Source organism: Chrysemys picta, chromosome 9, assembly GCF_011386835.1.
Source record: "Chrysemys picta bellii isolate R12L10 chromosome 9, ASM1138683v2, whole genome shotgun sequence".
In the NCBI taxonomy this organism is placed as follows: domain Eukaryota; kingdom Metazoa; phylum Chordata; order Testudines; family Emydidae; genus Chrysemys; species Chrysemys picta.
This window is the reverse complement of record NC_088799.1, coordinates 84,333,168-84,353,072: the sequence shown is the minus strand read 5'-3', so window position 1 is coordinate 84,353,072 and position 19,905 is coordinate 84,333,168. Positions and strand designations below refer to the sequence as shown.

At 41.4% G+C, this 19,905-nt stretch overlaps 1 protein-coding gene across 8 annotated transcripts in view; it reads left to right on the top strand.

The window, feature by feature from the left end:
* NEXMIF (neurite extension and migration factor) overlaps positions 1-15,855 on the top strand; it is a 243,365-nt gene extending 227,510 nt beyond the window's left edge. For 4 of the 8 annotated variants that reach the window (XM_065556595.1, XM_065556592.1, XM_065556596.1 and 1 more), the window contains 3 exons: positions 4,121-4,174; positions 4,896-9,192; positions 9,797-15,855. In XM_065556595.1, the coding sequence (XP_065412667.1) occupies positions 4,121-4,174; positions 4,896-9,192; positions 9,797-9,947 (4,502 nt within the window). In that variant the 3' untranslated portion in view covers positions 9,948-15,855. Of the gene's footprint in view, positions 1-4,120; positions 4,175-4,895 lie in introns of all 8 variants that reach the window. The other 4 variants (XM_042851038.2, XM_024106770.3, XM_042851037.2 and 1 more) reach the window with 2 other exon arrangements.
* Positions 15,856-19,905: the final 4,050 nt, after the last annotated feature.

Below are 19,905 nucleotides of genomic sequence, written 5' to 3'. Positions count from 1 at the left end.
TCTTGAGAACATGACCTATGAAGGAAGGCTGAAAGAATTGGGTTTGTTTAGTTTGGAAAAGAGAAGACTGAGAGGGGACATGATAGCAGTTTTCAGGTATTTAAAAGGGTGTCATAAGGAGGAGGGAGAAAACTTGTTCACCTTAGCCTCTAAGGATAGAACCAGAAGCAATGGGTTTAAACTGCAGCAAGGGAGGTCTAGGTTGGACATTAGGAAAAAGTTCCTAACTGTCAGGGTGGTTAAACACTGCAATAAATTGCCTAGGGAGGTTGTGGAATCTCCATCTCTGGAGATATTTAAGAGTAGGTTAGATAAATGTCTATCAGGGATGGTCTAGACAGTATTTGGTCCTGCCATGCGGGCAGGGGACTGGATTCAATGACCTCTCGAGGTCCCTTCCAGTCCTAGAATCTCTGAATCTATGAATTTGCAGGGCTCTGTTGATAAATGCAAAGTAATGTTCATTGGAAAACAGAATCCCAACTACACGCACAAAATGATGGGATCTAAATTAGCTGTTACCACTTAAAAAAGATTTTGGAGTCATTGTAGATAGTGCTCTGAAAACATATGCTCAATATACAGCAGCAGTCAAAAAAGCTAGCAGAATGTTAGGAATCATTAGGAAAGGGATAGATAATACAATGCCACTATAAAAATCCATGGTATGCCCACACCTTGAATACTGTCTGTAGTTCTGTTTGCACCATCTCAAAAAAGATGTATTAGAATTGGAAGTGGTACAGAGAAAGGCAATAAAAATGATTAAAGGTGTGGAACACCTTCCATTTGAGGAGCGACTCTTCAGCTTGGAAGAGAGACGATTAAGGGGGGATATGATAGAGGTATATAAAACCATGGATGGCGTGGAGAAAGTGAATAAGGAATAATATTTACTCCTTCACAAGAACCACGGGTCACCCAATGAAAATGAAGGGCAGCAGGTTTAAAACAAACAAAAGGAATTACTTCTTCACACAACACACAGTCAACCTATGGAACTCATTGCCAGGGGATGTTGTGAAGGCCAAAACTATAACACAGTTCAAAAAAGAATTAAATAAGTTTATGGAGGAGAGATCCATCAATGGCTATTAGCCAAGATGGTTAGGGATGCAATTCCATGCTCTGCCTTTGACTGCCAGAAGCTGGGAGTGGATGACGGGATGGATCATTCGATGATTGCCCTGTTCTGTTCATTCGCTTTGAACCCTCTGGCATTGGCCACTGTCAGAAGATAGGTTTCAGAGTAGCAGCCGTGTTAGTCTGTATCCGCAAAAAGAAGAACAGGAGTACTTGTGGCACCTTATAGACTAACAAATTTATTAGAGCATAAGCTTTCGTGGACTACAGCCCATATGCATCCGAAGAAGTGGGCTGTAGTCCACGAAAGCTTATGCTCTAATAAATTTGTTAGTCTCTAAGGTGCCACAAGTACTCCTGTTCTTCTTTTTGTCAGAAGATAGGATATTGGTCTAGATGGACCATTGGTCTGACCCAGTAAAGCCGTTCTTATGTTTGCATGTTCATTATTGTGGTAGCCAGGGCTTCTCTATATCCTACCAATCCCTCCTTACTGCTTTACTGACCTGTTGGGGACATTGGCATCCAGTATAATTTAGAGTAGCCTTTAGGTAGCTCTAATTTACAGGTAGGGATTGGCCTGGCATGAAACAGGCTGAGAACTTGGGGAGTTCAAAGGAGGCCCCTTTTGCACCCCTCCCTCTCCACAGCTATACTGCACTCTCCTTGGCTGCAGATGAGTATTTGGGCTACTGTGTTTTCACTCAGCTTTTGAGTTAACATGTTACCAGAAAATACTGAAATAACGTTAAAATTGTGACCAAAAACTGTGACAAAAGCCAGAAAATCCATAGGTAAGTCTGAAATGCTCTTCTTGGCTCTCAGCCACTCTGTTCATTGAAGCCATTACAGTCCATTGGGTAAATACACCTTTTAACTGAATATGATCTTTAGCACCATACAGTCCCTGGAAAATCCATTTTTCAGGATTTGCACCTCACAGGAGACAAGCTCATTTTTACAGGTGTAGATCTAAAAAAAGGAGATTATATAGTTGGTAGTGAATGTTTTAAGACCGAGTTCCCGTTGTCATTTTAACTCCCCTTGTTCATGTCCTTGTAACTTTCACAGACATATTCCTTTGGGCCTCAATTTCCCATGCTGTCAGCTCAAAGTTGATTTTTTTTTTAAGTTGGAGCTGAATTTGTTCATTTGTTTTGAAGTTAACGGAGCTGGCCCAAAAGATGCATATATAATCCAATATAATCCAATAGAAATTTTTGCACTCAAACTCAAAATGGCTCAAGTGAGGAACTCAAAGTTGTTTTTTAGTCCTCTCTAAAAAAGGAAAAGTGAACCACATTTCAGGCAAGTCAGCTCAATAGTTTTAAAACTATATATGTTTAAAGGTGGAGTGTAACGTGCCTGTGTGTGTGTAAAACATTTTCATTTTCACAGGGCCCCGAAGGTAGCATTACTCGGAAGGCTGGGTGCATGCCGAATCACTGTAGCTTTAGGTTGCCCTTACCTGTTTAAGGCTTTAAAGCTAAAGGTGGCTCAACCCTTAACACTGCCAATCGTGTGGAGCTGCCTTAAGCTCTTTGAGCCTGATTTGACCCCATACCAGTTTCACACTGAGTTTCGCAGCTGCAGCTGTGCCACTGTAGCACGTCAGTGTAGACCTTCACAACAGCAAAGGGGGAGGGGTTGTCCTGTCGCCGTAGTTAATCCACCTCCCCAAGAAGCGGTAGCTATGTTGATGGAAGAATTCCTCTGTTGACCTTGTGCTGTCTACACCGGAGGCTAGGTCAGAGACATAGCTATGCCGATGTAAGTTTTCAATGTAGACCTGCCCTGAGGTCCAGAACCCTCAACCCCAATCTGCAGTTGTTGGCTTAGCAGCGCTCCTAAGGTCATTACTGCAGGATGTTGGCAGGAATATTAGCCACAGGCCACTGATCTCCCTGGAGATTTTTGTAGATCAATAGATCCACAGAATGGGAGATCCCCTGGCCATACGTCTTCCTCAAGGCACCTGTAGACAGAGGCCTGGTCTGCACTAGGAATTTACTTTGGGATAGCTACGTCTCTCGGGTGTGAAAAATCCACACCTCTGAGAGATGTAGCTATATCGACCTAGCCCCTGGTGTAGATCAGCTCTAGGTTGATGGAAGAATTCTTCTGTTGACCAGGCTACTGCCTCTCGGGAAGGTGGATTACCTGTGCCGACGGGAGAACTCCTCCCATCCACCTAGGTAGTGTCTACACTGAAGTGCTACAGAAGTGCACTTGCGCCGCTGCAGTGTTTTAAGTGTAGATATACCCAGAGTCACTGCAGAGCTAGTCTGCAGGGAGTGCAGGGGAATATGGAGATTCATATCTTGACCCCTGCACTGTGGACCTTCCAACAGCCCCAGAATTTTGCCTATAAGTTACTAAATAAATGCACAAGTGTGTGATGTGCCTGAGTTAGTGCTGCCTTGAAAACCTTCATCTTCTGAGTTTCTTGACTTTTGTGTCCTAGTTTTCTCCTCATTAACAGTGCGGTAACACATTTGTTCTTTACTTTATATTGTATTTTATAACTCTGGGTGTTTACATAAACACATTATGGGCTAGATCCTCAGCTAATGTAAATTGGCATAAATACATTAAATTAGTTGTTTCTCATCAGTTTCAGTGTAAAATAAATACTCTTGATAAAGGTGACTATAGTAGATTGCATGGATGTCAAATCTTTCCATATGCACAAGTCCTTTTACAGTGTTTGTCCTTTTCTTGGCATTTTGAACCATTTCCACTAGACTCACAAATTTTTTATAGACGCATTGTCGGTTACGTCTTTTTGTATTTAGTACTTTAGTATGGGTCAGATTCAGCCACCCTCACTAGTATTGAGTAGACCTTTATGCCTTGAGTAGTCCATTTGATTTCAGTGGGCCTACCTAAGATGTAAGTGATGACTGAACATGAGAAAGGGTATCAGAATCTGTCTCCACATTAATAGAAGAGACCATTCATTGTGTGTGTGTGTGTGTGTGTGTGTGTGTGTGTGTGTGTGTGTGTGTATATATATATTTTTTTTCTTCTTACTCAGAGATCAGTGCATGCTCAAGGATACAACAAATTAAATTCTCTCTAGATATCAAAGGTCTGTATTTATAATTTTTTTTCTTTAAAGGGACACTATCAGGTTAAAAATCTTATTTAAAATAATTCCTTACCTATGTCACTATAAAAGAATCTTATTGATTACAAAAATGAAAAGAATTTTAAAAATCTAATTTACTTTTATCTCTTTATAGCATTTGTTTTACTTTTTGCATTTCTCTCAGCTTGAACAATGCCAGTTTTAAATCAGGGTAACTTTCTAACTCTTGAGCACTGACAATTTGCAGATGTGTTTGCAACCCACATCTGCAAAATATTTAAGTACCTATTTCCATTGCAATTACATTTTTAAAAATGTTAATAGGAACATTTCTATTAAACTTTGATTTTTTTTACAACCTACATTTTACCCAGATTTGACATAACAGTATCCACTTAGCAACATGTTGTTGTTGTTTTTTTAAAACAAACAAGTATCAATGTATTTTAAATATAACCCTGTTCATGTGCAAGGAGGCTACAAGGGATAGTATGTTTGTATTTTTTGTACATCACAGAATCAATTAGTTACACAAATTAAACATTGCAGTCTTGTAAGCAAAACACTGCTGTTTTTCAAAGAATTTATTTGTTTGCAAAAGTCATCTCCCAAAACATAGCAAGAGGAGGGGAAAAGAGTCAGATCAGAATCCCAAGGTTCTTAAACTAACTCTCTTTTTTTCCCTCCCTTCCACTCTCCCTTTTTCTTTCAATTCCTCCAGAATCACATGACCCAGACAGTGATGAGAAGCCTTGCACTGCTGCAGATGCTGCGGTTACATTTTCAGCCTTGACAATAGCTCAGAAGGAAAATCAAGTGTGCCACCGAGTGCTGCCTCCTCTGACTTCAAAGAAGCCCTGTTTGTTGAGCCCTCCTTCTCCTCTGAGACTCACTGATGTACCTGAGCACACTTCAGATGACTCGTCCGCACACGCTATTTCTCTTACATCTTGTGTTACAAAGGGCATGAGCTCCTGGTCTCTGCCAGGCGATTGTGAGAAGGCTCCATTCACAATTATGGAGCCCGGAGGCATGTCAGCTCTGACTGGTGACTGCTTGATGCAGCCAAGCCGGACCTGTCTAGGCTGCTTTATTGAATCAAAGGACGGCATTGATGCAGAGCCGGGAATAAGCTTGAAAGTGGGTGATATAAATAGGGATTATGACACCTGTTCAGTCTCTGATATAGGGATTCACTGCATGAGCACAGGAGAAACCATGAGATATGGGGATCAACTGCTTTCAGACCAGCTTTTAAGCTTCCCTATGCATAAATCGAGGGCAGCAGACAAAAGAGATGCAGAGAAATCTGACAGTGATTCAGAGGACCCCACTCAGAAAAATTATTACGAGGGATTACTATCAGACAAATGCAATGGTGAGGAACCTTTGCTAACAAATCCCAACCAGGAGTGGGGCTATTTCGAATCTTTCATTAGTGAAAGTAAAATTGAGCTGCTTGACCTTTGCTCCAAAAATGAGCTCTCTGTAAACCTGTTTTCTGAGGAAGACGTGGATAATTACATGTTTGATGATGATGATTCAACCTTGGGAAGTGACGTCTGCTCCTTAAAGATTAGATATGAATCTTTCCAAGACAACGTGAGGGAGAAGACCAACGCCCTGCAAGAGGATGCCCAGTTCAACTTCTTTCCCAGCGTGTTTGGCAACTGCACTAAAAGGGACAGCAAGAGCATCCTGAAGAGGGGGGCTGGTGGTGGTGCTGACCCTTCCCAATTCAAATCCGAAGAGGGCATCATTTGGGGGGAGGAAGAGGAGGATGGAGAGGAGGAGGACGGAGAGGAGGAGGAGGAGAAAGCTGCCTTAAATAAAACTTGCAACAGTACAGAGGTGGTGCAATATATAGGCTCTAAAAGGAGCCACTTCTTGGACTCTGTTAATTCCACAGAGGACTCTGGGGAGTTCAGCGATGACAGCACCTGCACGGAGTCCTCGGATGACGTGCTGCGGGATATAAAGGACTGTAGCAGGTACCTGTCCAGGGAACATTCCAGTTCCTTCATTCAGCAGAACTATGGGCTGCGGGCAAAGAGGAAAGTGCGATACAGCGATGATTATTTGTACGATGTGGATTCCATTGAGAGTGAGAAGATTCTGGATAAGAAAGAGTGGCTCCCGGATGGACCCAAAGAGGAAGATGATGATGAATGGTGCCCAAAGAAAAGGCGAAAAGTCTCTCGCAAGGAGCCCCCAGTTATCATCAAGTACATCATCATCAACAGATTTAAAGGGGAGAAGCATATGCTGGTGAAGCTCAGTAAAGTCGATGCCAATGAGACAACTGTTACCCTAAGTGAGGAACTGCTCAGCAAGTATGAAAAACTGGCCCCACTGAAGGGCTTCTGGCAAGAGAGGCAACAGAGCCGGATGGATTATCTTAGATCATCTCTCTATCACAAACAGAATTTCTATCTTAATGGCTCGGATGTCTCATTCCTCCCTCACCCAAGAAAGCGAAAATGCAAACTAGCAAACAGGCACAGGATTCAAAGAATTAAAGCCATTGAGCAATCAGTGAACAAACTGGGCTCCTGTTCCTCTGATCAGAAGCAGCCTTGCAGCAGTAAAGAGGATGCAGGCCTGAAAGGGATGCAGACATTAGCCATCGCTACCCCCAGCTGTGCAAATGGATTACATTTAAATGACATCACAGGCATTGCCTCAGTGAAGTACAAATCACAGGACAGGGAATATAAGGGGACAGAGAGGAAAGTGCTACGCCGAATCAAATTCAAAAGTGAAGCCAGGTTGAAATGCAAGAAAATCAAAGCTGCCACAAATATGGGAGAAATCTCCCCTGCCTTGGAAAATCAGGACACAGCAGCTAGTTTGAAGGATGAAAATATTCCTTGTGCTTCAGACAGCTCCCATATTTCTGAGTGCCATGAGGATAAGGTTGCTAAAAATTCTACTTTCCTGCCAGCCACTTGCTCTCCGGACAAGCCTCTACCACCTGCTAATATCACCACCAATGTACCCCTGATCCCCGGTGGGTATCTGCAGACATTGTTAGATGCTTCTGATTTGTCAAGTAACACTGGTATCTCCTACTTCACCCAGCATCCCCCTGAACAGCAGAATTCCCTCCCAAGCATTGTTCAGGCAGAAAAGCAGTTCTCCGCTCTGCAGACAGCCCAGAGTTGTGTGCTGTCCCCGCCTTCTGAATCTGAACTGCAGCAGTCACCTGGCCACTTAGAAATTGAGCAGAGCAACTTCAATAGCATGTGGCCAACAAACAAGGCTGCCAGCAGCAACCATCAGGAATTTGCAAGTGACATGAGGGAGGCTTCTGCATTATCAAATGAGTTTGGTGGCTCAGCAGGAGCAGACAACCTCCCAGCCTCTGGATACAGTCAAGTAAATCTGAATAGCAGCAAATTGCTATACCAAAAAAAATATGTGCCGGATAACCAACAAGTGCAGTCTGATGATTCTTATCAGTCATGTCATTTTAATAATGGAGAGGGGCGCTTTCATTTCCAACGAGGTACACTAAGTACAGATGATGGCAGACTCATTAGTTTTGATTCAGTGGGCTCATTGTCAGTTAGTTCGAGCAATTACAGTTCTTTAAGTCTAAAGTCTTGTGAAAAGGACGGCGAAGATGATATTAATGATGATTTCTTGGCCCACTGCAGTCCCAAGCTAGTGATCCAACAAAGCATAGATGAAATAACCCCTTTGAAAGAGTCTACGGACCTTTTAGACATCTCCAACTTCACACCTGATAAGTTCCGTCAGTCATCGCTTTCGGAAATGTCTCCTCCCGACACCCCCAACCTTTCCCCTCAGATAACCGTGTCAGATACCAAATCGCTAGGCAATCTGAAAGGTTTTCAGGAGACCACTCAGACTGTGCTAAGCAATACTGATAAGGTCAAGTGGAACTGTGGGGTTCTCCAGACCCAAGATCAGGCAGATAATGGGTTTACTTTAAATAATCATCAGTTTCAGTTCCATATGTTCAATGATGAAGATTCTGTTAGCCTCCTTGAAAAAAGTCCATGCTTGTCAACATTTAATGAGCCATCTGGTCAAATTAGCACCAATAGCAAAGTGTCAAAATCTAAGAGGAAAAGTTCATCCAGCAAGAATGTAGGTACAAACCAAAGTTCTCCCCAGAAAAACACTAGGAAAAAATCTCCGAAAACTAACAAAGGAACTGATAAACCACAAAGTAAGAATTCCAGGCAGACTCCCAAGTCAACAAGGAAAGGGAAAAATGCAGCTGGAGTCAATGGTGAAAAGGCTCAAGCAGTTGGCAGCAGGACAGTCAATCAGTTAAATAATACAGCCTCAACAACAAAGGCACTAGCTGAATGCATTCAGCATCGCAGCCCAACCTCTGTAAAGATAGGGAAGCATAATGGACTATCTGGTGAATGGTCACTAAGAAAAGACAATAGTACAGGCTGGTCCGAAACTAGCATAGCAAACACTAACAACCTCCTTGATGATGATCAAAGGGAATTTGAGGAACCTTCCAATATTTTATCTAACATTGCATCTGGAATGGCAGATGTTCAGAGATTTATGATGGCCTCAATCGAACCTTTATGGGGGCCTGTAGGCCACAACAGCGTCCCAGATATATTCCGGTCGCCTGAATCTAACAGCCTGAAATTGAAAACTCTTAAAATTTTGGCAGGGACATCACAAGAGTCCAAGAAAAAGGGAAATGGTAATTCCCCGGGAACTGCGAAGAATCACAAGTCAAGCAACAAGGGCTCAAGCAAAAATAATGGCAAAGCCACAACTTGTGATCCCAGTCGCCCCAACTGTTCAACTGGGTACAATATAGACATTCACTCTCCCTTTTTTGATAAAAGCTATAGTAACCTGAGCACTTTAGGCAATAATGGACCTACCCATAAAAAGCTGTACCGTCATAAATCAAGTTCTAAATCACTGAGGGATGAGAACTGTAAAGTAAAGCGAACAGACCGTGAACAGAACCATAAGGACCCATCTGTGACAGCTTCTTTTGAAAAACTGAGGTAATGCTGCACCAAACTGGCTGGAATGCACCCTTAACTTTCCTACTACCTGCTAAGCCTGCCGTTCCTCATTTTTTCCTTCCTGAAAGCAAGAGTTGCATGAAAGAGACATTCCCCTTTTACAATTTTTTTTAAGTGCATGAAAATACTTATTACTTGCAAGCTACCTAAAAGAATGACCCGTTTTCTGGCTTGGCTGGGGTTAAAAAACTAACAAGGCTACTCTTTTCTGCTGTTTGGCTTCTTCAGTTTTTAATTACTTATTTATTGAAAAAAAAAAAAACAATTACATGCTCTTTTTAATGATTTTGAAAAGGAAAGACTTTTTTTTGAACATTTTGTATAAAACAAAACACAAAAAAGAGGTTATGCATCCAAAAGCCAAGATATCTAACTAAAGGCTCTTTAGTTTGAAAATGAAAACTCATTCATAATTGAGCTTCATGTGGCAATTTTGAGTGCTTTCTAGCCCCCTCTGCTGTTTATATCATAACCTGTATCATAAAGCTTCATCTACTGTATCAGAGTTTAGAGCATATGATCCTGTTGTGGTGACTCCACACAAGCTAACTAAGATGGCATAAAATGTTTGATTTTTCTGCAGGGAATCAGACTACATTCTTCTTAAAGCAGAAACAACATTTTTGGTTTTACCTGTGTTTGAAGAAGAGACTCCTTTTTCTAGAAAGACGTTTGATGTTTGGTTTTTTTGGTTTTTGTTTGTTTCTTTCAAAATATGCCTTGTGGTATGTTGAAATGTAAGTGCTGAAATGAAGAGTTTGAAATTGTGGGAATTTATTCTTTGAAAGCAAACCTAATCTGGTATTCTCTGTGAAAGACTTTTAAAAGTCATACTGTTGTACAGTAGTTTATGCACTATTACCCACAACAACAACAAAAATTGTGCCAAACTATGAACAAGTGACTGTATTGTACATATTTTTACTTCTCTATCAACATTGGGTTGTGAGTGTTTTCTGGAACTATGCCTTTTGATTTACTATAAACATTCCAGTGATTATGTATTAACCACCCCCTTTGGAAGCACCTGTAACTCACAGTGAAAATGATGTTGTTCACTTATACAACTTACCAAAAGTTTGATGGACATAACTAAAAGTGTGCCAAATTTACTTACCTCATTTCATGGATTTGCCCTGTGGTTTAAAGCTCACACACACACACACAAAAAGAACTTTAAAACTGAAGCTGAGAAATGTTAATGTCCTTTCTTTAGAAACATGAGCAAAAAAACCATAATGATGAAATTTTGAGTTTCATTCTAGGAGAAAGTTGAAATGTTGGAGGAATTCAGAAAAATCACTCAAGGTAAGTTTGACAGGGACTCAAGTGTCTGCATTTAGAGACTACAGAACAGCTGCTTTTCAAGTGTCTGTTTTCTTAAAGCAAAACCTGTAGCTGAAGATCATTTAAAGTGCAAAGTTATATTGCTGATACTTTGTATCTCAGTTTTATATATTTTATAATAATCTGGGATAAATGCTAAAATAGTTATAAAATTAGAACTACTACATTTCATACATTTATTGCTATTTACTTTTATTTGAGAAGTTTCTTAAACATTTTTATGCTGATCCTGTCAGAAGTGCTCTCATATCACAGCTTTGGTGTTTTCTAAGTGTTTAACTTTGCAATGCCAATATTGTTTGAAATTTTAAAATGAAAACAATTTTCAGTGCAACAATTTTTTTCTTTGACTCGGTACATAATAAAAGAGAAAATGGAAATATTTGTGATCTCACCAAATCGAGGCCAGATCATACACAACTGGACTATATTAAGACAGTGATAAGTATTGAATGGTAAAAGTATTTTCAGAAGGCCTTATTTGTACCCCACCATGCCCTCACCCTCAAGAGAAGAAAACAAAACAAAAATTCACTTATTTTCCTTGTGCAACTGAGAGCCTGTGCATTTTGCTGCTGATTTATTATGAAACCTTGATATGCAAGAGACCTGCTAACTGAGAGCTAATGAGAGCAGAGGAAAGTAAGGTTAGGTCACATATTTATGCAATAGAAAATTATGGGTACAAAGAGAGGGGCCTTAGTAGCAATCTAATAGGAGATCACTTCCTCAACATATTCATAAGTATTGAGGTGGCATTTCAAAGTAGATAGGGATAGACTTTGTGTTTGCAGTACATGGAAGTGTTTTTGATATAGTCTGGGTTTTTTTCTGTAATATTAATGGCAGAGTTGGAGGTGGCTATACATTTTTATATTAAATTATTCCCCACTTTATTAGTATTGAAAATTAGAGATGGGACTGAGTTGCAAACTTCTGACCTGGATCCAAACGCTCTTAGCATTTGGGGTTATTCAGATACTGGGGTTTTAGTTTAGCCTCATTTCTTTAATAACACGTTATTTTACTTAATTACTAATCTGCTTTGTAATTACTCTGAAAGTATCATATTAGTTGATTTGTCCTGAAAAATAACATTATAATTCTGCCTGGAGTGAGTGACTCTGGATCAGAGTATGGTAGCTCTGCAATCTCATAGTAACTGTTGATTTATGGGACACAAGCTAGAGTGCAGCATCCCACAGAAAATCCAGCAAGTGGGGAGTGAGGTCTGAGGGACCCCAGAACTGCTAAAGCAAAAGCTCTCTACAGGGATAGCTCTGCTGGGCCCCACCCTTAGGTGCATGGCTTTGCTTAAGCCATGTTTCCACTGCTTGGCTCTCTTTGTGGCTACATAGTAGCAATCTGGAAGGGAACTAAGAGCTGTGTTAAACAGTATTAATTCCTGCTTGGATGTCTACTGTGGCAGAGAATGGAGTCACAGAGCACAGCCAGTTCCCTGCCCTTCTCCATATCCATGGGGCCCCGGTGCTGTGTGGGAAGAGGCAGCACTCTTTCTCTCAATCAATGTCACAGGTGGAGACATTCACATCCAAAGGGTCCGGTCCACATCTGGATCCCGAAGAGGCAGTCCAGGCATATGTAAAAACAAAGTCCCAGTTGTATTTTGTATTTATGTATCAGAGATTAAATGCTCTCTAAAATAAGGGTTGCTAACTATGATTTTCTAGAGCTGTTTCCCGTTCTGCACGTGGTGGGTGGGAGGGGTAGGAACCTGCGATCTCCGCTCTTTTGGATGTTTAGGCTGCTGCTCCTATGGAGCCAGGTCAGGCCCAGTTCTAGGAAATGGCAGTTCCCTGCTCTTTGACTCAGACCTGCCATTTGAAAGCACATTTCGGTTGGTTTTCATTGTGTTACATGTGTTTAACATACAATTATGTGACTCATAATAAGGTACATGGAACTGAAACATACAGCAATATTTATGGCATTTGAGAAATGTGCAATAGGACATGAATACAGTACATAAAACATATCAATTATTGTATTGTATCTTGCAAACTCCATTAATACTCAATTACCATACATTTCAGTACAATATTAATTGCAGATTCCATCTCCCTTGACTCACTCTCTTAGCCTTCTGTCTCCCATCTCTCTGGCCTCCTTGACTCTGTCATCCTTAGACTGCGCAATCATTCCTTGCCACTGAATGCCTGAAAAACAAAAGTCCTTTGGGGTAAAACATTGACCCTGCTCCACCTGTGACTCCACTGTCCCTCTGCTAACAAACCCCTTCACTTGGCTTCCAAAGCCAGAAATCTTGGAATTCTCCCTGAACCAAGTTTTTGTCCTCTACCCTAGTTTACCTTTTCTGTGCGCCTGCCTAAAGCTACCTCGAGAACATTTTCATAATCTCTTTATCTTGTTTCCTTGTCAAAAAGTTCATTCCTGCTTTCACCACTTATTATTCTATTATCCTGATTAGCGCACTTCCCTCTTGCATATTCCTACGCTCAAAAATTCTGGAAGGTCCAAAATATTGCAGCTAGAGTCCCCTCTCCAGGATCCTGTCACTAACTGGCCTCTTGCCATTTTTTCATCTCCAAGGATTCACTCCACCATTCCCTCTCTTTATATCCCCTCCCATCTCCACTCTGCATCTTTTTAATCTGCCTCCTCCACAGTCCCACTATTTTGTTTGTTTTGGCTCAATGTGGGATGTTCGCTACAAGCCACTAAGCCATTCCCTTTTACAGCTTGCCTTGAGGTCCCTGTTTTCAGTGTATCTTGTTTGACTCTTACTATAAATGCATTTTATGATCCTTTGTATGAAGGATGCTATATAAATTGTATAGTATCCTCATTCTCTTACGATGCACTGTACTGCAACTCTGGCAGATTTCCGTTTTGGTGAATTATAATCATCGCATAAATTAGAATACATAAAGGGACAAACAACTCAATTGAAAAGGACCCATTCCCATTATCAGCCTGGCTTAGATTGGCATAAACCGGGTCAGTTTAATGTGGCCCAATTTCATTTGCTCTCATTCCAATTCCAAGAATTGAAGTGAGAAAAATCCCTGTGCTGGACAGAGTCAAGGTGAGGAGAATGCTGCATTTGCTAATCCTGGTTCTAGCGGGACTGGTGCCTCCTGCATTTATAGGCAAATTCTCCATTTTCTTTTTATAAATACACTATGAGGAATATTTCTTTTCAAAATAAATGCCCATGACAACCTGATTTTAAATTACAACCCCCACTGTCCCTAGTTTTGTTAGCGGTACTTGCATATAGAGGTTTTGTAAAAACAAAAAAGATTAATAATGGGGAACTTGAATAATCATAAAGCATAAAATTATGTATTCACCCCAGTCGTGCCCCCCCCTTATCATAGTGTTTCTTGAATAAGGAACCAAAATCATGAATTAGAACCCCGATTCAGCAATGCACTTAACCATGTGAATCGTCCAATTATAGCCAATAGGGCTACTCCTGTGCTTAAACTTTGGCATGTGCTTTTCTATCTTGCTGAATCAGGGCCTGAACAGAGCGGGGGAAAAAATTGGGTTGAGATCCGTTGGATGATGCTTGCTTTGTGAAACAATTGCCATGGGCGTAACTTTTTTGTTTAAAAAGTCAAGTTTACTGCTATTTTCTGGTATTATAGCTCAACCTACCATTAATCAAAATAAAGACATTTTCAGCAGTGGAACCCATTGGATTAGAGTCGTCTTTCACTTAGGCCCCAGTCTAGTGAAGCACTTAAGCACATGCTTAACTTTAAGTACTTGACCAAACATGACAGGTCCCATGGACTAGTCACATGCTTAAAGCATTCTTATCTGCTTTGCTGGATCAACGCTTTACAGTGGTGTAAGTCAGAAACTCCATTGAAGTCGGTGTAAATGAGAAGAGAACCAGGTCCATAGACTTCAGTTGGTACAGGATCAGGCCCTTGGTCTGTACTTTCTCAACTTGGTGCACTGGACTTTTCCTGTACAGCTTCCCGAAAGTCTGGTGGAAGTTGCATGGCTCAAGCCACTGACACCTTATTTGAGAATGTGCCTCCTTATCTTTTCAGTGTGTAAAATAATGCAAAAAATAAATAAATAGCGTACAATGTCAGTGGTAGAAGCAAGGCTTTTAAAATCTGTTTCTCAGGTAAACAAGTGACACTAATGACAATGGAGTAACAGCCATCTAAGAGAATTTGGATCTATAAAAAGGAGGGTGCCCTCAATCTTACAGGATAGTTGGGTTGCTAGACACGTTTGCTGAGCCTTTGAAGACTTGGTGCAAAAGGAAACAAGAAATAAAATTTGTATTCACTGCTGCCCTTCGATAGAAAAATGTACGTTTCAAAAGCACAAAGGGAAGATTTTTTAAAAATAAAATTAAAAAAAGAACGATACCAGTTAAACTCCTTTTGTCTTTTACTCCCAGTGGGAAGCAGGGTAGAAATCTAAGGAGATGCTCTGTTTCTCTGCCTGCAGCACTGGCTGTAGACATTTTGACTGCTGCCTACAGAGATTTGAATGTACTGCTCCTTAAGTTAACTTCCATAGAACTAGAGGCACCTCTTTAGTATGTTGCTACTGTTTTATGGTGCTAAAAAGAACTTTTATCCCCCTTGAGCATTTCAGAAATAGTAAATGGCCCTTTTTATGAATGTAACATATCCATTTCTGTTTAACATTTTACACTACAATTTTAACATATTTGGAAATTATTTGCCTTTTTTCTTTTAGAATAAGCTTTATAAATATTCTGTAGAGTCAATTGAAGTATAATTCTTAAGGATCACTCTAAGACGCCTACAAAATCTTGTATATTTTTAAGTGTGCCAATTTGTAAAATATTTTGTAAGTGTATATTTTTCTTAGAAAAGTGCTGTGAAGTGTTTGTATGTGTGAGGTTTCCTTTTTTTTGCACCTCCGGGTGTTAATAAAAGGATGTATACTTAAAAGTTTCTGGTTTTAAAAACCAAAATACAAAGAAAAAAATTAAACTTTTGTTGGGAATTTTGTAATAAAAAGAAATGTTGTGAAAGAGTGTAGTGATATTGTGTAAAGGAAACTGGAAAATTTGTGAGCGCTTCGCTGTTTTATAGATCCTCTTGTAAATTATTCTTGTAATATTTTTGGTTTTGTTGTTCTTGTTGCAAAGGTTTTAAATATTTGTGACTGACTCTGTATGGTGAAAACGTCATATTGTTAACTTGCTGAGTTTTGTTATATTGTTTATGGAATAAATAAAAAAATTAAAAATCTCATTTTAAGATCATGTATGAAAAAAAGAAATTAAACTCATTTATTGAATATTAGAAATTGTAATATTAGAAATCATTATTGTTAGAAAGAAATGAGTAATGGAGTCTCTTGCGCACTCCTGATTATAAACTTTTAATAGTCAGTTTAACTGGGCTCGTGTTAAAGTCTGTGGGCCATAAGGCTCCTAGAAGTGTGCTGGGAGGGTGGTGACGAACTGCATAGAGCTGGTTTGGGGGGGGAGGGGGGAGGAGGGAGAGAATTCATAAAGATTCTGAATTTTTTTCCCAGTTTCTTTGAAATTTGAAAGTTCATCAAAATTGGAAAAGGTTTGTAGTTGGTCTAAAAATGGGGATACATTTTCAAGATTGAAGTCCCCCTCTGCCCGCTTTTCTTTGGACAAGCTCTAGAGATGCAGCACCCACCGAGCATTGTGGCCGAGAGCAGGCATAAGACTTACAGGGGAGTTGGGCAAGCAAAGGATTAGCATATGCTCCCCCAAGACAGTATTTCAGGTGCTATCTGCTGCACAGAGGTGCACTTCCCTCTCTGAGCTGTTCAGTGTTCCCAGCCATGCTACCCCCTGTGAAGGCAGCCGGAGTCGGATTGTGGGTGTGCTGGAATGGCTGCTGAGACTCTGCCGCTACTTCCCTTTTCCTCACCTAGGACTTATTCCAGCAAAGCAATTGAGCAGGTGATTAACTTTAAGGGTGTGTGTAGGTTCATTGGGTCAACTCATTTACTTAAACTTAAGCACATCTAAGTGCTTTGCTAGATGAGGGCCTAAATGTTGAGTTGGTGTGACTCAGTTGGGAGCACCTTTACTTGTAAGTCAGAAGACTGGGGGGGTTGTATCCCCTCCTGGCTGCAGTGCAGTATGAAGAAGTGTTGCACTATTAGAAGTGCTGAAGGAATGTTACACACAGTATATTCTGGCCATCTAATGGGGGTGGAGGGAGCGCTGTCCAGGTAAAAGTTAAAGATCCCGTAATACTGTGTGAAAAGATGATGTCTGGTCTGTATTCTGTCACTTGTACAAACGGCTTTTCTTTTAAAATCACATTTAATTTCTTTTTATAAATATTTAATTTTGATTGCAATAATTTGGGAAATGTGTTAGCAAATTAGATCTTTCCAACTGGATTTGTGAGCCACAAGAGGGACATGGGGGAGACATTCAGCAGTAACACCAAGTTTCTCTGGTATATGTTCCTCCTCTGCTGTGTTGTGAGGAGAGGATGAATGTCCGAGCCTAAGGAGAGCTAGCTGCTAGACTCTTAACTATTGCTTTTGCATAAAAAGTCCTTGCACTGACCACAGTTTTTGAAGGATTTTGGGACAGAATGCTGCCTCTTAAAAATTGTTCTGATCATGTGCCAGAGAGTACAGGGTTTCAAGACTTTCCCGTGGGGCCTTTAAAATCCCACCTAGCAGCCAGGAATCCTGTATCTTTTCCAAAGAGTGACTTGTAAGAACTTTATTTGGATTGGAAAAGTATGTTGTGAGCAAAAAACATCCATGGCTTCAAGAGAACTGTCCACTGCCTGTTTTGGAGGAGCCTGGAGCCACATAATGGGCAGTTCTCTCCTGAGAGCCATTATTTCAGATTGTCTGCAGACTCAGGCACACATTGCTGCATCAGTTACTCTCAGCTCATGTTTTTGAGATTTTCTCTTCACCCATGAAGGCAAGAAACTTTACTTTTTTTTTTAATATATGAAAATTGAGATTCTAACATAATCCCATGATTCCAGGAGCTGAGGCTGTAGGCATGGACCTGTGGTGCCTATGCCTTAATCTGGCTGTGTGCGTAGGGTGTGGTTAAGCACCCATATACAGCTGCTGTACCAGCAGAGCCCTGTGCAGCTCAAGTCGTAGAGAGGTCTTGTGCTGTCCCTGAACCCCAGTGGGGAATTTCACCCTCAGAGAATAATTCTTCATCTGCAGAGCATTTGCAAGATCTGAATAGTCACAATTTCAAGCTGCATTGGATAATTACATATATCATGTGGTATTGTTTGTATGCCCTGATTGGATGGTTTATTAAACTAACTCAGGGGTTGGCAACGTTTGGTACGCGGCTTGCCAGGGTAAGCACCCTGGCGGGCCGGGCCAGTTTATTTACCTGCTGACGCGGCAGGTTTGGCCGATCCTGGCCCCCACTGGCTGCAGTTCGCCGTCCCGAGCCAATGGGGGCGGCGAGAAGTGGCGCGGGCGAGGGATGTGCTGGCCGCGGCTTCCCGCTGCCCCCATTGGCCCGGGACGGCAAACCACGGCCAGTGGGGGCCACGATCGGCCGAACCTGCTGCGTCAGCAGGTAAATAAACTGGCCCGGCCTGCCAGGGTACTTACCCTGTCGAGCCGCGTGCCAAACGTTGCCAACCCCTGAACTAACCAATACAGCATGAATCTGTGCTCAAGTGGCTGCAGCAAATAAACACAAAAGGGTCATAAAGAGAGTTGAATCAAAATTCACTCTAGAATTCAGATGATTATGCAGACATTTTCTTCTACTACTTGCTCTAACCCTGAGTATGAAAGTTGCTCACTCAGGCTGTGGACCTGCACCTTTAACCCCCATTGAATTCATTAGGGCTGTTAGCAGCAGACTGGACCCTTAAACCAGACTCTGAACCTCCTCGTTTATGTACATATGGCACATCTCAGCCATCTTCTAAACTACGCATAGAGTTTTGAATGAATGAACACAGGGACGCACATGACTGAAGCAGAAGTTGTGCAAGGACACTTTAGTTTTGGATTCTTTTTCCTGGGAATATCCTACTTCCAGTTTGCTAGCGTCATGCAACCACTGTCACAGCTAGCGTATGAATTGGTTTGCAGAAGTGCTGAGGCGCTTTCAGCTAAGCAGGCACCCCAGCTTCTAGCACCCTTCCAGCTCAGAAATGTGAGCTTGGGTTTCACTTCCCCAGCTTTCAGCAGTGCCCTCTCTGGAAATACAAACATTTTGCTTTACTCCAGCATCACACTGTGATTGCAGTAGCTGACCTTTCTGTTGCTTATTAAGCCTTAGCTTGCTGGCATGTTCTAGATTGCCAGAAGCGTTTTTCCCAGCAATGTATTGTTTGAAGTTTTCGTGGTATGTGCCAAAGCATATACTGGTAGAACATCTTGAGCCCATTACCTTCATTTCATATGTGAGTGCATCCAAATTTGAAGCGAGGCCAACAGAAGTGAAAGGCTAGTGTGTTACCACACTGTACTACCCCGCCCTCTTTCCTGACTGCAAATATAACCTCTGCATGGACATCCATATCCATTTTATGTCACCCTTTGTTCAGACTATTCAACAGATATGCGAAGGCAGAACAAATAGCCATTGTCAACAGATAATTGTTTACATTTGTGATGGAAGCCTCATGCCCACAGAGGGATGAAAAATGTGCGAGCCATCCCAAGCCTTTTCTATGAGAACACCAATTTGTTCCTGCTGCAGTAATGCAACCAAAGAATGTGAGTATTGCTGCTTCACTAAATGCCAGCTATGCCTTGAGACTCATTCCTGCTATGAGCTCTTGGACCTCTGCCCTCACAAGACTCCCATGCCATGCTTGCCTCAAATCAGCAATGCATCCCAGAGCATAATTATGAATGGTCTCACTCAGTTCTCAGTGTCAGTGTCCCAAGTCCAACCCGTTGTTTAGCATAGTAGTGATGTAGAAGGCGGCCCTGCTTGCTCTTGATAGTCCATTATATTCATGTAGGCTCCTTATCGTCGTGCCTTCTTCCATGCTGCCCCACATATGAAATACCTTCCTGTGGGCACACAAGGTCACTGCCTTCTCTACATCCCTGAAGACAATTCTTACTTCCACCTACATGGCTGCTCACTGTTTCCTCCAGAGGTATGTGGTGATGTTTGTTAATAATATTTAATTTTTTTTATTGCTTCATTAGCCCCTGGCAGTGTGCTAATGCCTTAGAGAACAAATGAAAGACACATGCCTGCCCCAAACAGCCAAACTTCTTAAAAACAGATAGGAGGCGACAGACAAGAGGGGAGAAGGGACTGGGAAGATAAAGGGTCCATTGATAAGATGATATGGTTAGTTCAGTGGGTTTTGCACACTGCATGGTAGTTAACTGATT